This window comes from Stenella coeruleoalba (assembly GCF_951394435.1).
Source record: "Stenella coeruleoalba genome assembly, chromosome: 5".
Lineage (NCBI taxonomy): Eukaryota > Metazoa > Chordata > Mammalia > Artiodactyla > Delphinidae > Stenella > Stenella coeruleoalba.
The window spans coordinates 28,587,650-28,606,113 of record NC_137150.1 but is presented as its reverse complement, the minus strand read 5'-3'; the positions used below and the strand labels follow the sequence as shown (position 1 = coordinate 28,606,113).

Here is an 18,464-nt window from a genome sequence, read left to right as displayed (position 1 = left end):
AGCCCAACAACTCACAGCTGTTTCTCAGAAGAACTAAGGATTGGGAGAAAGGAATTAGGGAGGTATCTTCAGCTAGCCTTGTCTCATCTCTGGAAATCACCACTCTGAGGCCTTTTACCTTTGCCCCCTAATTTATTCTTTTAACAATAATTTATTGAAAACTCTCTTTTCAGGACACTAGTGCAGAAAAAAACACAAATATGAAAAGTCTTTGTCTTCAGGGAGCTTTCAATACAGGGTGGCAAACAAGAAATCAGTGCTCTCTGAGATCCAGTCTACTACTCTGCAGACAGGTTGACCTAATCAATAGATTGTTCTTTATTGTTTCCCAACTCCCCTTCTCTCACATACTTGCTCAGCACCCTCACTACCAATCCCAGAGGTGAAACTATCCTTTTTAACGTTAACATCAAGCTGCAGGAAGAAATTACACAATGGGGCCTAGATGTCCCTGTTCCTCCAAATCTTCAGAGCCCCAGGACCCCCGGAGAATCCCTTCACATGTCTCTATTTTGTTGCTGGGGCCCACTCTCCACAGGGACCACTCACTGCTCTTCTCAGATGGCCCACTCACCCACGGTCCTCCCTCCCTGCAGTGATGCTGTCTCTTCCTTAATGTGAAAAAAATCGAGGCCACCTAAAACATTACTCAGGCCTGCTCTTCATTCATTCATTTAACAAATATTTATCAGAGCCTAATACAAGCCTGCACTGTGCAGACGTGGGAGATGCTAGAGTGAGGACCCATCAGCCACCGTCCCGCCTTCTCGGACCTCGGTGTACAATTACACTGCACATTCAGCAAAGATTACAAAGAATACTTGCACACCCTGAATGGAGCTGAGAAGGAGAATTTCAGGTGTTGCAAGCCTTAGGGGCCAGCGTAGTTTTCCTTAAGAAATGATATTTGAAGAACAATCTCAACAGCAAAATGGAGGTTAACTAAGGGAAGAGGCAGGGAGGAGCGTCCAGGCAGAGGGAAGAGCACGTGCAGAGGCCCTGGGTGAGAAGGACTTTGCAACATTTGAGGATCTAAATGAAGCCAGAGGAGGCAGGGGCAACATCAAACACAGGGCCTTGCGCCAACCCTAAGGAGTTTTGATGTTTAAAGAAATAGCCAGCAGCCTTACAGGGTTTCAAGGAGCGAATGCCACGATCGGATTTACCTGCCCCGCGGCTACAGAGCAGGTAGGGGGGTTTGGCCCACCTGGTTTTCCCCGGCGTCCGACCAACGCCGGCTATCCGCTGTTTCTTACCGAGGAGCCTAGGGAGGGGGTGAGAACGCAAAGCTGGCGGCGGGAGAAGCGGGCGGGGTTGGGTCGCCGCGGGCGGGGTTGGGTCGCCGCGCGGGGAGGAGGAAGGCGGCCTGCGCGGGGCACCCCTGGGGACCTGAAGCGCGACAGAGAGTCGGCGCGCTCGGGACTTGCGCCTGCCGAGCTCTCGCTTCCGCGGAGGCTGCGTCTGGTTCTCGGCGACGGGACGAGGCCACGCTGCCTAAGTGGCCGAGTCGGCGGAACCCACCGGTCTCTGGGCCCAGAGCCCCGCCGCGGCCCACAGCGCTCAGGTGAGCCCCACACTTCAGGTGGGGAGGCCCGGCCGCCCCGGAAGCCCCTGCCGGCAGCCCCAGGCGACCCCGCCGCGGCGCTGGCGGCCGCCATCTCCGGGCGGCGGCGGTGGCGGCGGGCGCGCCGAGCGGTGGGCGGTGTCTCCGTGGCCTGGCGACCCTGCGGTGAGGCCCGGGCCCGCACGGGGGGCGGGGAGGGGGCTCCTGGTGTCTCCCGGCGGCCGGGCCGCGGGCGGGGCAGGGACCGGGGTGGGCGGCGGGGCCCCCCTACCCGGCCAGACCCCGCGACCCACGGCTCCGGCCTCTCCCCGAGTATAAATTCATACTTGTCGCCGTCGGAAAAGTGGAGCAGAAAAGCACAAGCAAGGAAGCGCAGGAGCCGATCCCCCTCTCCCGGGAGACACTCGGGTTAACATTAAGGTGTATTTCCTTCCAGTCCCCTCTTCCCTGCAAGCATGAGCGAGCTGCAGTTTCGCTGAACATGGATCGTAAAGTGCCGCAGCTCGGCTTCTGTGTCTTACTAATACATCCCACGCGTCTGCGCGCGGCTTTCGATGTTTTTCTCCATCCTTTTCATTGGCCGCGCTAGTCTGTGTTGGGGCCAGGTTGACCGCGCCTGGCCGGGGCTTGACGCTCGCTGAGTGACAGGACTGTGATTTACATAATGGATTATCTCTCTGATGGTGAGCATACAGGTGGTTTTCAGTTCTTAGCTATTACAAAAAGCAATTTGTTGAGCACTGTTCCGTCTGGTTTTTTGAGCACGATTATTTGTGTAGAGAGAATCCCTCGTAAGGCTTGTGGTATACGTTGCAAAAATGCACCTCGGAAAAGTTATTTCCGTTTTTGTGCCTCGCATTTGGGAACACCTGGCTTAGGGAGCTTTCTGACAGACTTTGCTGGAGATCCCAGTGCTTCACAAGGGACCCGCCGGACGGTGTCAACACCTCTTTAAGTTTGACCTGCCTTGTAGCTGGCCTTACCTAGAGCTTTGCTGAAAAGGAACTGTGAGTACCTTAGTAATTTTTAAAACTGACTTAGGTTTAGCTTGGATAAACCATTACAGTCTCCAATACGACTAAACCTAAGTTAAAGCAAAATTCAAGCTGGGGTTAGTTAGATGAACAGTGGAAACTGTTTATATTTGTCATACTTTCTGATACATGGATGCTGGGTTGCTAGGGGAGGGATTTTAAAGGATTATGCTGATGGGTATGTCACCAGATACTCAGAAAGCTTCCTTTGAAGACATGTAAAGTTTCAAGTGAGTGAGTGACATTGTCCTTATCAGTGAAAATAAATGGAATTTGTTTCTCCATCCTTTTTATTTACATCCTTAAAACTTTGTGTTGAAACACAGGGGATTTTTCTTTGTAATAATCATTTTCCAGTTTGGTCACATGGTCGTGATAATTAAATGTATGTATGGTGGATAAATTTAGAATATGACATGTGTTTATTAAGTCCAATTTGTAGCTTAGAGATCTGTGTGAGACAGATACATGGACAGCTGTGATCATCTCTTGGTTATAGGTGTAATCATATTCCAAGAAACACTACTGGCAGGGCACCTGGGGTTTTTTTTTTTATATAGTAATCTTTTATTTATTTATTTATTTTTATATTTATTTTTGGCTGTGTTGGGCCTTCATTTCTGTGCGAGGGCTTTCTCTAGTTGCGGCAAGCGGGGGCCACTCTTCATCGCGGTGCGCGGGCCTCTTCACTATTGCGGCCTCTCTTGTTGCGAAGCACAGGCTCCAGACGCGCAGGCTCAGTAGTTGTGGCTCACGGGCCTAGTTGCTCCACGGCATGTGGGATCTTCCCAGACCAGGGCTCGAACCCCTGTCCCCTGCATTAGCAGTCAGATTCTCAACCACTGCACCACCTGGGAAGCCCTGGGTGTTTTTTTTTAAAACAGTTTTGTTGAGATATAATTAATATAGCATACAATTCCCCCATTTAAAGGGTATAATTCAACGGGTTTTTTGTGTATTACAGTATTAATTTTTTAAGTTGTGGTAAAATATATATGACATAAAATTTGCCATTTTAAAATGTACAGTTCAGTGGCATAAAGTACATCCATGATGTTGTGCAACCGTCACCACTATTTCCAAAACTTCTTCAACACCTTAAACTGATACTCTATAAATAAATGTTGAATGTATAAGTGAATGCTGATAGTTGAGGGAAAAAGTTTTTTTCTGTGATCTTGATTTCTAACCTTTCTAATTTGCTGTGTTGTCTTTTATACTTTATATGAAATATAATTATAATTAATATGGTACGATGCCTTATGTTAGTGTGATAATATTTGAAGTTCCTTATAATGGAAAATTGGGCAGTTCTTTCAAGTTTGCTGAATTACTGAACTTTCTAGAGTCTCTAAAAGTTGTAGAGCAAATTTTGAATGATATCCCAAAATCTACTCTGATTTACAAAGGATGCTTATTTAAGTTTATATTATGCTGTTGGCTTACTCTATTGCTATGTATTCTCTTTGCTTTGATAGTTGCAGGATACCCTCCGCTTTCATAGGAGATATCCTAAGAATTTTTTTTAAAGATTTTTTTTGATGTGGACCATTTTTGAAGTCTTTACTGAATTTGTTACAGTATTGCTTCTGTTTCATGTTTTGGTTTTTTGGCCATGAGGCATGCGGGATCTTAGCTCCCCGATCAAGGATGGATCCCGCACCCCCTGCATTGGAAGGCAAAGCCTTAACCACTGGACCACCAGGGAAGTTCCCCTAAGAAATATTTTTAAGACTAGAAAAATCCACAAATATATAAGGTGCTAAAAAAACGAGGGATTTATTTTGGGTACAGTGTGTTTTGAATCTTTAGCTTTCATTCCAAAATGCTTAGCTTTTCTTTGCCTGCTGGATCGCTTTTATGGATGCTAAGGTCTTTAATATCTTTAAAATTTTTTAATTAATTAATTAATTTATGGCTACGTTGGGTCTTCGTTGCTGCGCGCGGGCTTTCTCTAGTTGCGGGGAGCGGGGGCTACTCTTCGTTGCGGTGCGCAGGCTTCTCATTGCGGTGGTTTCTCTTGTTGCGGAGCACGGGCTCTAGGCGCACGGGCTTCAGTAGTTGCAGCACTTGGGCTCAGTAGTTGTGGCTCACGGGCTCTAGAGCGCAGGCTCAGTAGTTGTGGCATACGGGCTTAGTTGCTCCGCGGCATGTGGGATCTTCCCGGACCAGGACTCGAACCCGTGTCCCCTGCATTGGCAGGCGGATTCTTAACCACTGCGCCACTAGGGAAGCCCTTAATATCTTTTAAAAAACAATTTGTGGCTTCTGGCTGTTTCCAGACCAAAACGATTGTCAATCTCCCGTTTTTTACAAGGAGTGAGCACCCTTGGACATCTATACAGAAAAGGCTAGACTGGAGTAGGTCTTGGGAGCAAAAAATAGTTGAAATTATTTTTCAGTAGGTTTGGCAGGGGTACAACTGTTAATCCCAAATATTCAAATGTGGGGGGTTTCCTATGTGTGTGAGTATTATGTGTGCTTCTGATTTTAGCATTACAGCCCAGATGCTGTTTAGTTAATTACACAGGAGTTCTGGACTTCAGTTTTGGCTTGGGCTCTTCTAGTGACCTGAGCAAACTACGTAACTTTTATGGATTCATTATTGGCACTAGTAAATTAAGTGGGCTTGAGTAAGTGCGCAAATTACGTTTGCTCTTAGAAAGCAAACTGGCATATCCCTGGATGCTTCTTGCAAGCTTAACACATATACCATACATTTCACCCATTTAAAGGGTATAATTCAATGGGCTTTTTATATATTACAGTATTAATTTTTTAAGTTGTGATAAAATATATATGACATAAAATTTGCCATTTTAAAATATACAGTTCAGGGGGCTTCCCTGGCTTCCCTAGTTCAGTGGCATAAACTAGAGTTTATTCTCTGGTTTTAGGAAATTATAAATCCATAACAGGTAAAAATATGATTGGCTAATTTGCGTGATTTAACTTCTTTCCCTGAAAATTAGATATTGCAATTCTATTGTATGTAAACGCTGTTTCATCAGAAACTGCGTGCAATTTAAGAAATGGATTGCAGGGTTAGAAAAACTCTTTGCAGATGTCATCTTTGTTGCTCTCTTTGCAGATGTCATCTTTGTTGCTCTCTTTGTCTTTCTTTGCTGCAATTCTCTTTGTCTTTCTTTGCTGCAATTCTCCTTTTCTCTTTCCTGGCTGCTAATTGGATTAAAGACTGTTTTGCCAACCATGGCATCTGGAGATGACAGTCCTATCTTTGAAGATGACGAAAGGTAAATGTCTTGCATTGCAATAAAACTAGCTTATGAAAATTTCAAGAAAGTTTTAATCATTCAGGAGAGGTATTTATGCAGGCTACTTTTTAAAGGACACATTTTGTAATATTGCAGAACACATAGTTTTGCTTTTCTGTGATTTCGAGCAAGGGTGGTAAACACCTGGCATGGAGGTAGCCAGCACTAATGTGGCATCCTTTCCCATAGGACCTGGAGGTAAGGTCTCCAAATCCATCCCAGCACAAAATTCTTGGCAGTCACTTCAAAATGATATAAAATCCATTTACTGTCTTTGATTTAGACCCTACAGAGGAGATTAGAGTGAATGAAGAGTAGGATGTAGTCAAGAGACAGACTCTGGAGCCAGAGTCCTAAGTTTACATCCCATCTGCCACTTACTGTCATTGTGACCTTAAACAAGCCCTTGGCCTCTCTGAGCCTCAGTTTCCTCATCTATAAATAGAGATAATGATAGTACCCACCTCATGGTGAGGATTCTTTGAGTTAATATATATAAAGCTCTTAGCACAGTGATTGACACACAGTAAGTACTAAATAACTGTTAGCTATGATCATTATTGCTGTAATAAATGTTACTTCTCTCAAAGCTAAAGATCTATATCAGTATCAAAATAGTACTTACATGTTACATATTCATTATACATAACAGGTTATTCACATAGGACACACATATAATATATATTTTATATTAAATTGTGCCAGAAACTTGACAAAACAGAATCCTTTATATTTTTAATAAGATTTCCCATAATAATGACAAGATTACTATCTTCCATAACATTTTTATATCTATTATAGAACATTTCTTCCATGACTTCTTTTTCCTCAGTCTTAGTATTATAAATTAGAACCTTTTTTGTTAAAATTAATCCCTAGTTATTGGTTTAAGTATAAAATGTTTTGAGAATTCTTGCTTTAGAGTGATTGGATCTGAAAAAGTAAAACCAAAATTAAATACTGTGCTTTTTAAGTGACGGGAGGGAGAAGTAGAAACTTTTTACTGACCTTTCCAAGCATTATTCTGTGGCCTAGCTTAGAATACTTTCGTGGATAAACTGACTGATTCTTAATCCTATTATATTAAGGTGACTTTGGAATTATCTGACTATATACCCATATATAGTAATTTCATCTTAAAAGAAGAATGCATAAGAGGGAGAAGATAGTTACATGTACTGTAAGTAGGCTTTCTTAGCTAATATCACTTTAATATTTTATAATTTCAGGGCTTTTTGAAATCTGATATTTTCACCTTGGAAGGATTAATTGGTTATTCTATTACTGTTTTGGCCTATTATAATTGCTTAATTTTATTCCCTTAGCCCTCCTTACAGCCTGGAAAAAATGACAGATCTCGTAGCTGTTTGGGATGTTGCTTTAAGTGATGGAGTCCATAAGATTGAATTCGAACATGGGACCACATCAGGCAAACGAGTGGTATATGTAGATGGGAAGGTAGGAAAAACTGTTACTTTGTAAATATGGTGTACAGGGAAGCTTGATTTTGCTAATGTAGATTCTTCATATGTGAATGCAAGGCTTTTCTCTTACAGTGGTTATCTTTATATATTGGCCTGTATCATTTTGCCATACAAAGTAAACTAATAATAGTTGTGCAATTCATAGACTATAACATCTAATATTTAAACTTAAAATGACTTTATTTTCTAAAACCTTTGTATCGTGAAAATATTAAATTTTCTTCCATTTATGTGTTTTCAACTTTTATATTTTATTACTTAGGAAGAGATAAGAAAAGAATGGATGTTCAAATTAGTGGGCAAAGAAACCTTCTGTGTTGGAGCTTCAAAGATGAAAGCAAGCATAAATATAGATGCTGTCAGTGGGTTTGCTTATGAATATACTCTGGAAATTAATGGGAAAAGTCTCAAGAAGTATATGGAGAACAGATCAAAAACCACCAATACTTGGGTATTACATTTGGATGGTGAGGACTTTAGAGTTGTGCTGGGTAAGTGAGAGCCGTTTCTGCAGAATTTGTTGGCTTTTTATGGTGGCCATTTAATTAGTTCCTCTAACTGTCCAGACCTTTTATGGGAGCTTTGAATAGGAGAGAATGTTAAGTGCAGTTATATTTCTCACGTGTCCTGTGGAAATGAAGTATTCATTGAATCGACTGATTTATATGGAAAATATGAGAGCCAGATTTTATAGTGATGGATTCGAGGATTATAAACTTGGGTTTAAAGAAAGAAATATTGATGTAGACATTTGTTATTATTTGATATTTCTCTTTAAAACCATGTCTAAAGGCAGTTGGAAATTAAAGATTCATCAGTAAAAAGGGAATTTTTCTCTAGATAGCAATAGGTTTAGGACTGCAGCAGATCAAAATCATCAGTCCAGATAAAGTAGATTAAAAAATAAAAAGTAAGCCATTGCTCTTTGAGCTAAGTTCTGCTATTATAGATTGCCATCTGTGTTCTCAGTTTCTATTGGGCCTACAAAACTTGCAAGACAAATATTTACTACCTTTTCACTCTTCTGGTTACTCTTATTATTTCCTGCTTCTCATATCACTAAGTTAAGACTATGTAGATCATCTCATTAATTCATTGATTCATTTATTAGGTAATATTGAGAACCTCTTAAAGGGCAGTTTGTGTACCAGGCCTTGAGGATCCATAAATGAAGAGACTTTGTCTGTGTCTTTTAAGAGTATATAGTCTAGGGCTTCCCTGGTGGCGCAGTGGTTAAGAGTCCGCCTGCCAAGGCAGGGGACACGGGTTTGAGCCCTGGTCTGGGAAGATCCCACATGCCACGGAGCAACTAAGCCCGTGCGCCACAACTACTGAGCCTGTGCTCTAGAGCCCGCGAGCCACAACTACTGAGCCCACGTGCCACAACTACTGAAGCCCTTGCACTTAGAGCCCGTGCTCCTCAACAAGAGAAGCCACCGCAATGAGAAGCCCACACACCGCAACAAAGAGTAGCCCCTGCTCGCCGCAGCTAGAGAAAGCCTGCATGCAGCAACGAAGACCCAACACGGCCAAAAATAAATAAATTTATCAAAAAACATAGTATATAGTCTAGTTGAATGCTAGAAAATACCTTAAAATTTTTTTTTAAGAATGAAAAATGTTTATCAGGTAATAAATGCACATAGTTGGAAAAAAAAAAGGAAACCAAAAAACTCCTGTATGGTTTATTTATTAAAGAAATTGGGTCCATTTTTCTTGAAGAGGATAGGAAACCACCAAATTGTCTTCCAAAATGGCTGTACCATTTTGTGTTCCTCCCAGCAATGAGTGAGAGTTCCTGTTACTACACATCTTTGCCAGCAGTGTTGCCAGTGTTTTGGATTTTGGTCATTCTAGTAAGTGTGTAATGATATCTCACTTTTAATTTGCAAGTCCCTAATAATATGTGGTGTTGAGCATCTTTTCATATGCTTATTTGCCATCTGTGTATCTTCTTTGGGGAGCTGTTTCTATAGAGCTTTTGCCCATTTTTCAATTGGGTGGTTTGTTTTCCTACTGTTGAGTTTTAAGAGTTCTTAGTATATTTTAGATAACGAGTTAGAAAAAATTGGAACCATAATCTTTAGTGCATTATGAGATTTACGTATCATGAGAAAAAAGCAGATTAATTTTTTCAACCATTTTGGCTTCAGTTATATTTAAAAGACAATGTCTAGGTTGCCATTTAAATACTTCCTGTCAGTCAATAATTCTAAAAATGTAACAAAGATATTTAGATACACATTCTTTATCGGATATGTTTTGCAGTTATTTTCTTCCAGCCTGTGACTTGTACTGTCATCTTTATTTCTTTTTGATTTAAAAAATTTTCCTCCTCTTCATTTTCTGTTTCTATTAAGGAGTTATTTATTGTGTTTGTTTTGTGTTCCTTTTAGTTGAGTCCTCATTTATGAAATTATTTTTATTTCTAATTTTTACTGAGTTCTGTATACTTCATTTCTCAGAGTTTCTCTAATCATTGTTTAGTCATTCTTTCATATCTTGTATGATTTTCTTAATTTCTTTCAGCTCGTTTTGAAGTAGTATTTTACAGCTTTACCTTTCATGTAAGCATGTCTTTCTGATACTTCTATTATCTATAATGATGGTAGTCTGTTCTTTTTTCTTACAATTTTGTGTGGATCTAGAGCTCAGTACCTCTCTTTGATAATTCTTATATGATCTTAGTTTTTCTGAATTTATAGAAGGGAGTGTGTAGCTTTTTAAACTTCAGGTTCTTGAGTTCCCTTTTCTGTCGTTTTTGGATGATGTTAAAAATCATTGGGGCACACTTTCTGAGATGGCTGCTGTTTCCTTACCCCGTTTTTTGTAGATTTTCTCTTTTACTCTCGTTTCCCTGGGTGCTCAGTTTGGGGTTTGTACTGGAAGGGAGCTTCGGCGGGTTGGTTTGAGGGTTCCTGGGGCCCAGACTGCTGTAGCCCTTTCAGACCCCTCCCGCTGCTCCCACACCCCGTCCACTGTCAGGATGTAAAACCCCTTATAGTTCAGCTGCTCTTCACACATCCCCACTCCGAACGCTCCAGTTAGAACCGGGACTGCTGTCTGGGGATTCTTAGGTCCACCAGAGGCTCTGCTGCTTCCCTCTGCTTCCTTCTGCATGGTTGCCGATACTACAGCTACGGTCTTGGAGTTGCCCGTGGTTCCCCCACCTATTGGTACTGTAGAGTTTGTGGTGTAGATACTGTCCATCGGGTCTTTGGTTCTGTTCTGTTGCCCTGTCTGTTTTAGCAGGGGAAATTTGGAGACAGTAAAAAACTCATGCCTCTGCTACCGCTACCACCATCTTCATCATCAGCTTTCAAATTTACTTCATCCCCTGTTGAGTTAGATGAGGCTGTGAACATATAGTTCCCCCGCCGCTCCTCTCCCACCTTTACCACCTTCAACTTCTGTCTTCTCTACCTTTTCTTTGACATCATCAGAGTAGTTAATATTTATATTCTGTTCTGTAGCCATAACTGTGTTCTCCTGTGTTTTTTCTATAGGTTGATTCTAAAATTAAAAACCAATAAATAACATTTATATTACTGTGATTTTGTAAATATTTTTGGAGTGGGCCACGGTTACATTCTTTCTCTGTATTATTGTCACACCCCCTGTGCCACTCAAAGGAAGTTGTTTTTAGTGTCAAGGTCAAGTGAGTTTTCTGTTCTATAATCTACCAGTTTCTCAAAATTATACCTCATTTTTTGTTTACTTCACAATTGGACCTTGATTTTTTTTTTTTTTTTTTTTTAGTCATTTGTTTTTCTGGGCTCTTCTGGTGGCTTTTCTCTTTTCTTGTTGGAAATGGAAATATATCTTCTTTGCTCATGTTCCTAATGTCTGTTTGCATTTTTTACTCATATTATCTATTGCTTTGAAAACTTCTCATTCTTAATGACAGTATTCTTGGGCGTCTGTTGACTTCCTGTTCAAAACTAGATAGCTGCTTCCCAGGCCTGCTGCCCAGTGGCTGTCCTGGGCTTGCTTTCATGGAACCCTGGCTTTAGTTCCATCAGTTATTGAATCCCACAGCTGCCAGTTTTACCTTTGTTTACTGGAAAATATCCTTAAGTGATTTCCTAATAAAGGGTGTCTAGGAGCTAAATATTATATGAACCTTATACGAAGTTGATACTTTTGTGGAGTATAGAGTTCTAGCTTTAAAATGTGGAGTTTTTTTCCCCTGAGAAATTTTGAAAGCCTTGTTCCATGTCTTCTATTCTCCCTTGTTTTGAATGAGAAGTTCCATGCCAGTCTGAATCTCATTAGTAGTTTCTTTCTGGAAGCTTTTGGGGGCTCATCTTTATGTTCCAGAATTTTACAGTGTTGTGTTTAGAAATGTAGTGGCTCACCAGCTACTTTACTTTTAGGTGAAAAATGGTATTTCAGCATGTTTTTTATTTGCCCCTTTCAGAATTGGGTGAGGTTGAGCCTCTTTTCATGTGTTTAAGGTCCTTTTGTGTTTCTTTTCTGATAATGCCTGTACGTGTCCTTTGACCTGTTTTCTCTTGGGTCGTTGGTCTTTTTCTCCTTGATTGCTAGGAGTCCTTCTGTTACTAAAATTAGCTCTTTGTATTGTGAGCTTCAAGTATTTTTCCCAGTCTGTCATTTATTGTATGACTTTGCTTATACGTATGCATGTGTTTTTTTAATCATGCAGAAATCTTTTTTACTTTCATGTAGTCAGATTTACTTACCCCTTTTCTTTTATGGCTTCTGGATTAGCAATGTTCTTCAGAGGCATGTTAATAACAGCTATTATAGAAAATCTGAGTACATGTACACATTCAGTTGGCCCACTAAATAAAATTCCGATTGTCACCACCGTCATGGTTTATTTGAGCACCCTGTGCTCTGATCCAGGTGGCTGAGCTGGGTTTCCCCACAACTGTGGCCGTAGATGCTCCCCACTCAGGCTGCCGTTGGGCTTCCCCTCCCGTACCTCCTGGGCCCCTCTGCTCTTCTCTTTCCCTCTAGCCCAGTTCAAAGTCCTTTCTCCACTCTCTAAGTGAGGCTCACATCTCGAGGTGCAGGGAGAAGAGACCGTGTTCCTGGAGTAGACGGCTTGTCAGTGTCAAGGCATCCAGCCTTGACACCCAGGCAGGTTTGTTTTTGTTTTTTTTTTAATATGAATAGTACTTTTTCTTTTTAAGAAGATGTTGGGGGTAGGAGTTTATTAATTTATTGTTTTTGCTGTGTTGGGTCTTCGTTTCTGTGCAAGAGCATTCTCTAGTTGTGGCAAGCGGGGGCCACTCTTCATGGCGGTGTGCGGGCCTCTCACTATCACGGCCTCTCCTGTTGCAGAGCACAGGCTCCAGACGCACAGGCTCAGTAGTTGTGGCTCACGGGCCTAGTTGCTCTGCAGCATGTGGGATCCTCCCAGACCAGGGCTCGAACCCATGTCCCCTGCATTAGGAGTCAGATTCTCAACCACTGCGCCACCAGGGAAGCCCGTGAATAGTACTTTTTAATGATTTGAAATTTAAATGCAAACAATTACCAGAAGAAAGCATGTAATTTTTTTTTGAATTGAATTTTTTAATTTATTTTTTATACAGCAGGTTCTTATTAGTTATCTATTTTATACATATTAGTGTATATGTGTCAATCCCAATCTCCCAATTCATCCCACCACCACCCCTCCTTTCTCCCCTTGGTGGCCATAAGTTTGTTCTCTACATCTGTGTCTCTATTTCTGCCTTGCAAACCGGTTCATCTGTACCATTTTTCTAGATTCCACATATATGCGTTAAAATACGATACTTGTTTTTCTCTTTCTGACTTACTTCACTCTGTATGACAGTCTCTAGGTTCATCCACGTCTCTTCAAATGACCCAATTTCGTTCCTTTTTATGGCTGAGTAATATTTCATTGTATATATGCACCACATCTTCTTTATCCATTCATCTGTTGATGGGCATTTAGGTTGCTTCCATGACCTGGCAATTGTAAATAGTGCTGCAGTGAACATTGGGGCCCTGGCAGGTTTTGACCCCTGGGCTCCGTATGCACACACAGGTCCCGCTTCTCTCTAGTCTTCGTTATAACACCCAAAGCTCGTCTTCTGGCTGCTTAATGAGTACAGTCCTCCCACCTGCCACTCCCTGGGACGCTGACATTCACAAGTGGCTCTAGGGATCCTTCCCCAAAATGCATATGCATTTGTGACACGCGCACACATGTACACACCTCCCTGGAGTGAGCTGCGGCCGCTTAGCTAATGCCCAAGTGTATCGTGGCAGCATTTTGCTCTATCATGTCAGCACTGTAATCTGAACAGTCTATCAAGTACTATGCCTGTGTTTTTTTCTTATGATCCAGTAATTTTCCTCAAAGTGAAACCATAACAAAATGAATAGAGATTACTGTGCTATCCAGTATGAAATTTAAGGCTAAATTGCTATCTATCCTGTATGAACAGCAGGGTAGCCTTTTCTGGCGGTCTCTTTGTGCCATCATCCAGTCGGGTTAGTGAGGAGGACATTCTAGGAGGGATAAATTAGGAGTCTGGGATTAGCAAATACACACTACTATATATGAAATAGATAAATGACAAGGTCCTACTGTATAGCACAGGGAACTCTACTCGATATTCTGTAATAACCTATAAGGGAAAAGAATCTGAAAAAGTGTGTGTGTGTGTGTGTGTGTGTGTGTAAATGAATCACTGTGCTGTACACCTGAAACTAACACAACATTGTAAATCAACTATACTCCAATAAAAAAAAGAAAAGCAATACTTGCTATAATCCAAAAAATAAAAATAAAAAAGGGATAAGGTCAAATATTGCATTACTTAAAGTACGTATGTTTTTAAAAGGCCAAAAACACTCTTTAATTTGCTAAAATATATTGGTATCCTAAATGGAAACACATTGTAATCCTGGGAGTGTGTAAACCCTTCTTTGATTCACAACGAGACCTTAAAATTTTATTAAAACATTTCAGATGATATGAAAAAAAAGACATTCTGTGTGGAAAGGTCCCTCTTCGCATTCATTTGTCTGCATCCTCCTTTAAAGATTTTCTTTAACAAGTCTTCATTAATTTGTATTGGGATCATGATTTTTTCTTAGAAGATTGCTTTCATTTTTATTTCGTCTGCGAACAAAAGATAAACATAATTTCTTCAAATTTGGAAGAATTTCAAAGCCATGAATGGAATTAATGGAGTTTTCAAAATCCAGTGTAACAGACTCTTCTTAAAATAATGAAGTGTTAACTTTAAATCACAGATTATAATTTTTTTTTCATCTGTTACTTTTACAGAAAAAGACACTATGGATGTATGGTGCAATGGTAAAAAAATGGAGACAGCAGTAAGTTGACCTTTTGATTACCCTCACCATGTGCGTGAGTGACCATTGAAATGTTGCTGTGTTTCCTAACTGGAGATTTTATAAGTAATGAAGGTCCTCTTGGTTAAAAACAAAAAAGAGATGAAGTAATACTGACTCCAAAATCTGAAGAACTTTCCTGGGCAGTGCCTGGGGCAGTGAGAGTTTGGTAACAACTTATGTGTGGCACCAAGCTCATACTCTACCTTTCCTCTCCTGGACCAGCCTCTACCCTGAAAAGAGTTCCCACATTTACAAAATCCTCCCCGGCGCGGTGCAGCACAGCGCAACCTGCTGCACGTCGGGACCGGGGTCCGGTGCGGAGAATCCTTCGTCCTGGGACACGGGCGCGCGGCTAGAAAGGTTGCCGCCCCCTCGCCCATCACGCCCGTTTCATGAGGACCCTGGTGCTAAACCATTTGTAGACGATCTCCTTTTGGGTCTGGGTTTCGTACCTAGCAGAGCAGCTCCCTTGCTGCAAACTTATTGAAAGTCAGTCCTCGACACAAGGGTTTGTAAAAAAAAAAAAAAAGAAAGAAAAAAAAGTCCTCCCCAAAGGTTGAGTCCTCCTGTGTTTATCCAGGTTAAAGAGGTGCTTTATACCACTGCTTCTCAAACTTGCATGCATAGAATCAGTTGGGATCTTGTTAAAGTGCATATTCTAACATGTCCTCAGGTGCTGCCAGAGCTGCTGGTCCACAGGTCACACTCTGAATAGGAAGGCTTTACACCATACACTCAAAAAGCAGATAGTACTTTTCTAAAAGCAAAGATTGTGAAAAAGAAATGATGCACACAATGTCAGGTGACACAAAGGCAGGTAGGAAAGGGCACTGTCACGAACCCCAGAAGACAAGTGGAATTTGTAGAGTAGCAGTGCTAAGAGGCTACCCCACCCATTGAAGCCAAGCACAATGAAATCCCCATCCAAACCCCAGTGTGTTGGGCTTTTGCTGCTTGCACTGTTAGGGCTGTGGTGGGATGAATATAGGAGTGCATCTCAAGTGGGAAGGAAGTAATGGTATGTACAGCAGGGGAGGAAGTGAAGCAGGGGAGGCGGTCCTGGACAGCTGGGAGTGTGGAAGCAGGAGCTGAAATCTTTGGGTGGAAATTCCCATGTGTTCTGGGGTCAGCTGGCAAGCAGGTGGTATACCAGCCCTGGTGTCCCCTTTCATGGCTTCAGACGTGAACACCAGGGCGAGAGATCGTGAGAAGGTCTCTTCCCCGGCACAGTTTAGCTAGTTGCAAGTTGTGGTTGCTGCTGTTATCTCCCTTCTCTATTGTGGGTCTGGGAAGGTAAGGAGATGTGCTTGGAGGGAAGGTCTGGGATGAATGTATTCAGCAGACTAGCTGGGTTTTATAGCCAATCTGCTTCTAAGGAAGTGCCCAAGCCAGAAATCAAAGGTTACAAAGATTAATGCTTTTCTCTTTATTAATCCTAGTTTTAATTCTTGAAGGGAAATGTAACCAGGGCTCACTCAAAATTGATCCTCCAGAGTTTGATCCACCCTCTGGGTTAAACCTACCCATCGAGACTTTTATGCAGAGAGGCTTGGAGAGCTCTTCAGTATTTTATGTCTCCTTTTGGACCAGCTTAAGTTTCCATGCCTACTGTGTGCCCGATGCCACATCTACTAGTCCTTCCTATTCTCCCTTTCCTACCCTGGAATTCCCTAGATGGAGTCTGCAGTTTGGGATCACATTCCTTCCACCCTCCAGGAATTCTCCAGTGCAAATGTAAAGAGAGATTTAAGAATGTGGTTGTAAATAAGTAGGGAGTTGAAAATAATGTCCATCCACAATGTCTTTGTTCCTCAGTAATTGACAAGAAACCACAAGTGTTTGGACAATAGCTCTGTCTCACCCAGTTGCCTCCTCATTGTAACTACGACCTAGTTTGCCGGGCAGTCTTCCCCAGCACTATGCACACCTGCTCTTGCTGCCTGTGAGTTACGGCTTATTTTCTCCATTTCCTTTTCATCTCAAAGCACCGTGACCAAGACCATGTATCTGTCAAATTACCAAGAAGCTACTGACAAGGATTGTATTACTCAACCCTTCCTCTGCCCTCTAAATTGATTTTTACAGAAGTATGACCTGAGGGATTTTTTCAAAGCTCAATGTGAAAAGGGGTAAAAAGAACACACTAGACTCCAGGGCCAGCACCCCCAGTCCTTGTGGTCAGTACACCTCCGTGTTGGCCAGATTCTTCCCAGAGCTAAGAAAAAGCTTCCCTCTCTGATGCCTCCTGTGCTTTCTTTGGTTAGATAATGTTAGCTACGGGGCCTTGCTCTGTCTGCTTTGGCTGCCAGGAAGCTCATAGCCAAGTTGTGAGTCTGATGGTGCTTGCTTGCATAATCCACTTTTATCCTCTAAGCCTCCTGTTCTTCATTCCTTCTCTGTACCACTTGGCCCCTATCTTTTTACTCTAGATCAGTGCTGTTCAATAGAAATATGAGCCACAGATATGAGCTTCATATATAACTTTTCTAGTAGCCAGATTTCAGAAGTTTTACAGTGAAGTTCATCTTAATAAAAATTTGATTTAAATCAGTATATCAAAAATATTATCATTTAACATGTAATAAATATAAAAAGTTTCTACTGAGTCATTTTACATTCTTTGTTTCATACTAAGTCTTCCAAATCCAGTGTATATTTTACCCTTAACATAGTATCTCATTTTAGACCCACCTCATTACATGCTCAGTTGCCACATGTGGCCAGTGGCTACTGTACTGGACAGAGCAAGTCTAGACTCAGTAGTGTTTGGTTTTATGTTATTTTTAATGTATTTATTGTAAGCCACCTTATACACTGGGGAATCAGATGTTCAGAGTGGTTAAGAACACTCCATCCCTTACTGACTGGGGCCTTCAGCAAGTAATTTAACTACTCTGTGCCTCAGTTTCCTCACATATCAAATGTGGATAGTAATCGTACTCCAGTCAGGTTATTGTGAGGATGCAATAAAATAATGCATGTAAACCATTCTTTGTATAGAATAAATCACTAATAAATGTTTGCTATCAGGTTTATTATTTTTACTTTTGAAAATGGTCTACATTGTCTACATAGTGTATGTTATAGACACATAGCCATTAGGTACACTTTTTTTTTTTCTCTGAAACTTAAGATTCTTAAAGATTGTAGGGGGTACAAATAAGAAACCTTCATAACAGAGACGTAACAGCATCTAAATACAAGCTTCTAACTTTAATCTTGCCAAGTTTAACATTGAACTAATATGTACTTCATTATACCTCCCTTTTTGGGTGATGTTAATGCTCTAGACAAAGACAAATGTTTCTGGAACACTAATTCCTCCTTCTTTTGTTTGCCCAGGGTGAGTTTGTAGATGACGGAACTGAAACTCACTTCAGTATTGGGAACCATGACTGTTACATAAAGGCTGTCAGTAGTGGGAAGCGGAAAGAAGGGATTATTCATACTCTCATTGTGGATAATAGAGAAATCCCAGAGATTCCTGAATGACTTCATGTTAATGAATTTTAATCTTAAGAAGTAAAGATCAGGACTTTTAAATTACTGTGGTGATTAAATATGTTCAGTATATACTTTTCAGTACATCTAGTCGCCATGTTTTTATTTTTTAGTTACTTGAAACTGTAATAATGTTCCAAAGGTCAGGAAAAAAAATTATGTATCATAAATATTGCAATTTATTTTGTAAATAATGTAAAATGTTTTAACATCAAATGGAAAATAAGATATGGACCAAAAATCACTAGTGTTTTACAAG

General features: G+C 41.2%; 1 protein-coding gene across 5 annotated transcripts; it reads left to right on the top strand.

Annotated features, from left to right (window-relative positions):
- The first annotated feature begins 959 nt into the window (after positions 1 to 959).
- Positions 960 to 18,464, top strand: FAIM (Fas apoptotic inhibitory molecule). Of its 5 annotated transcripts, none has more exons than XM_079922126.1 (6): positions 1,526 to 1,564; positions 5,690 to 5,852; positions 7,199 to 7,331; positions 7,620 to 7,848; positions 14,634 to 14,683; positions 18,047 to 18,464. In XM_079922126.1, exons 2-6 carry the CDS (start codon positions 5,809 to 5,811, stop codon positions 18,194 to 18,196), a joined length of 606 nt encoding a protein of 201 aa, XP_079778252.1. In that variant the 5' UTR covers positions 1,526 to 1,564; positions 5,690 to 5,808; the 3' UTR covers positions 18,197 to 18,464. The 5 variants fall into 5 exon arrangements, with proteins under 5 accessions (XP_079778249.1, XP_079778253.1, XP_079778252.1 ...); XM_079922124.1 differs by lacking the exon at positions 1,526 to 1,564 and adding an exon at positions 6,962 to 7,053 and having other exon boundaries at positions 5,734 to 5,852; XM_079922123.1 differs by lacking the exons at positions 1,526 to 1,564; positions 5,690 to 5,852 and adding an exon at positions 960 to 1,188.